Source organism: Chondrus crispus, genomic scaffold (genome assembly GCF_000350225.1).
Source record: "Chondrus crispus Stackhouse genomic scaffold, scaffold_92, whole genome shotgun sequence".
NCBI lineage: Eukaryota > Rhodophyta > Florideophyceae > Gigartinales > Gigartinaceae > Chondrus > Chondrus crispus.
In genome coordinates this window covers 264,518-267,814 of record NW_005178811.1, presented here as the reverse complement: position 1 = coordinate 267,814, position 3,297 = coordinate 264,518, and the positions used below count along the sequence as shown (strand labels likewise).

Genomic DNA, 3,297 nt, shown 5'->3' with positions numbered 1-3,297 from the left:
ACAGGTCGACATCAGCCGCCAAAACGAATACGAATGGCAGATGTGGTCACACACGTGTGCGCAGGTTTAAAAGAGAGGTTCGTTCAAATGACGAAACGTGGACAGCTCTGGATGGCAAACACTGTATTCATCATTTTGGCGCCAACCCCTTCTTGTCAGCGACTGACGAACCCTGACTTTAATAATTTAGATTAGTTAATAAAAATAATGCCTAAAATTAAATACTGCGCCTTCGGCATGATATCGCTGCGTGCGTTATCTCCTCATAGGATGTCAAGTAGTGGAAACGTCAACTGAACGAAACGCTTTCGCGGCGAACACATTTTATGCTGGGATTGACTGCACCCCTGGGGAATCTCGGCTTTGCTCACACGCACACGCACCTACGCCCAGCGCCTGATGGCCGATGGCGACAAATCAGAAAACTTATAAGTTGGACAAAGGGGTTGCGAAATGTATTTATACTACAAGAGGCCGGCAGTGTCGCGCAGAGCTTGGCATCGAACAGGCGCCTTGACAGACATGCACGGTTTATGCAATAATGCCGAATTTCGAGAGAAAATAAGACCAGAAGGTGTAGGCCCAAGAGGTGCATTTGAAGTCGCCCACTCCGAGTCCTTGCAAAAATCGTGCGTTTGCAAGGCGACGTCCCGTTTTGGCGAAACTGTAGACGAATGGCATGCAGTGCTCATGAGCGTTACACAATGGGCGGGCTTGTCCACAGCGGCGCAGTAATTGATTGCGTGCACCACACACACACACACACACACACACGCACACACACACACTGTTTTTACCGAACCGCGTGAACTCATTTGCCAATAAAAAAATATTTCAGCTTGCCGTGTGAATGGACCGCACTGTCCCCCCTTTTGAGGTGGAGTGTAGAACGTTCATGTAGCCGCGCTAGAACAACCTTTGCTACACTGACGTTTCATAAGCGGACAGAGAGGCCTTTACCGTCTCATCGAAGCGGACCCGCTACCGGCAGCTCCAACACTATTTCCTCCTTTCCCATCAAAACGCAAACTCGCCAACCTTGCAGACGCAAATTTATGCCAACAGTCGCCACCCTCGTGTTCACAAACCCCCGTGACAAATCCCTGAGATGAAGCGGAGCTGCGCTGCGCGCACTGCACACTATACCTCAACTGTCCAGTCGTCCCCCTTTCACACGGTACGTGCCCTCGCATAAACATAGGAAGCCGAGCCTCGAACGCAGATTCCAAAATCTTCCCCCGCAGCCAATCACTGTCTTGTGCCATGTGAAATCCCAGGCGAAGTCATCGTCACGCGTCCCGCCCGTTACAGAAAATTAATAATACAAGTCATCTTTTTTCTTTCCCGCAAAAATTTCCATTTTTCATCATTCGGCCCACTCCTTCAGCCGTCACGGCCTGAAAGCCCCAATGTCAGTCCGTAAGAGCGTATTTTCGCAACCTGATTTTTCTCGTTGGCGCGCCCTGCAAATACGCACTCGCCTTCCCGCTAATCCATCTACAGACTCTCTCTCAGGCGCCCCTGTCGCTTCTTCGGTATACACATCAAGTCGCCTCTCTCCTCTACACTTCCCGTTTCAAAAACCCTTGCAGTTGTTCACTGAGAAACTTTGCCGCCTCGCGAGATACCCCTTAGTGTTGGCGCCTTCACGTTTCCATATAGCTTTGTATTCCGTTCAGCCACAAAAAAAGCCAACACTGCGTGCGAACGTTCAAAGTGTCCGTTGGCCTTTGAAGCTTCCTGCAACGTCTGCGAGCAAATTTGCGTTGTTTCCCACTTTTCTCATCCACATGGGTCCTACGCTTGCAGACATGTTCAAAACGTTCAAAAGGCAATTTATCACGGCACACATTTACATGAAAGGCTTGATTTTGAAACCGACCCACAGTCAAAAGGCAGTCCACTCGTATCTAAAAACATCAACCCAGGCACAGAATATAAACGATACATGCGTGCACTCGGCAATCTGATCACTCCATCAGTAAGCTCAGGAGGAACAACTCATGCCAACCAAGCTATGCAAGTGGCGTGACATAGTGCATCGCACAACTGCACACGCAACTCTTGGAAACCAAAGAAAGCAAAGCTTATGGTCTTCGAATATACAAACCATGTACGATGCCATCCAGCCTGCACACAATCATGATCACTTAGAATAAAGACAGACATTCCCCACACGTTAGGCGGGCATAGGTCACATTTTTGCAGGAAGCAAGGGGATATCACATTATTTCTTCGCAGCCGCTCTCCTCTTTGAAGTGGTCTTCTTTGGTGCCGCCTTCCTAGCAGCAGCCTTCTTCGTGGATGTCGTCGACGTCCTTTTTGTCGTCTTAGAGATGGCCTTCCTAGGCTTAAGTGCTGCCTTCCTTGAGGATGTAGTAGTCGCCTGCGACGGGAATGCAAAGATATTAATCAGTCATACCAGGTTCAAGCCCAGTACAGGTATACATAATAATGAAATCATATAACAGAGACAAGACAAGAAGTGTTAGTTATTCACATAGACGTTGAGCCACCAAAACACAAGTGACAGCGATCAGAAAATTTTCAGTGGTGCGAGGGAAAGCATCTGTGTAGTGGTAAAACAAACACGAACGGAACGTACCTTCTTCAAGGCAGCCTTAGGAGCGGCCTTCTTCTTGGTGGTGACAGTGGAGGCCTTCTTCGGCTTGGCCGCGGCGGGTGCCTTTTTAAGCTTGTTCAGCTTGTAGCTAGCCTTAATCTGCACAAGGTCTCCGGCTTCGACTCCCTTCTTGATAGCCTTTACGAGGGCGGGCTTGTTAATATCGATGTGATACTGAGCCTTGACATGTTTGGAGATGGCTTGGACGGAGGAGCCAGTGCGGTCGTTGAGTGCTTTGATAGACTCGGCGACCATGACGGCATAAGTGGGCTTCGGCGGAGCAGCTGCTTTCTTCGCGGGCATGGTGAGGAAAGAAAGGTTTGGGCGGGTGCGGAAGAGGGTAGCGCGACAAACGAGGAGGCTGCGGAAGCGGGAGAGAGCTGAGAAGACGAGGAAAACGATGGAGGAAAGAACAGGTCTGCGGTGAAGCTTGAGGGGGCGGTTGAGTGGAGGCAAAGACGAAGGGGAGGGGGCGGCGCGTAACCGGGCGTGGGAGCGCTAGGGCTTTTTATGTTGAGCGTATTTGTGATTTTGCTCCTTGTTTTTTATTTGCAAGTGGGAGAATTTCGACCCTGCGATTTTTTTTTTCAGTCTTCGCGCCCAAAAGTGTCAGTGGGTTACAGACTGCGTGACCTTTCCAATGCCCGATTGGACCCGTTTGTTTTATTGTAGAA

General features: G+C 49.7%; 1 protein-coding gene; it reads right to left on the bottom strand.

Moving 5' to 3' along the window:
- Positions 1-1,744: 1,744 nt before the first annotated feature.
- CHC_T00008048001 (hypothetical protein) lies at positions 1,745-3,021 on the bottom strand. XM_005711894.1 is given in 4 exon segments: positions 1,745-2,227; positions 2,228-2,386; positions 2,606-2,926; positions 2,927-3,021. 2 exon segments carry the CDS (start codon positions 2,924-2,926, stop codon positions 2,228-2,230), a joined length of 480 nt encoding a protein of 159 aa, XP_005711951.1. The 5' UTR covers positions 2,927-3,021; the 3' UTR covers positions 1,745-2,227.
- Positions 3,022-3,297: the final 276 nt, after the last annotated feature.

Coding starts and splice junctions, on each gene's coding strand:
- CHC_T00008048001 (XM_005711894.1), bottom strand. CDS start 2,926: ATGCCCGCGAAGAAAGCAGCTGCTCCGCCGAAGCCCACTTATGCCGTC. Junction 2,387..2,605: donor CTAAGGCTGCCTTGAAGAAG/GTACGTTCCGTT, acceptor TTCCCGTCGCAG/GCGACTACTACATCCTCAAG.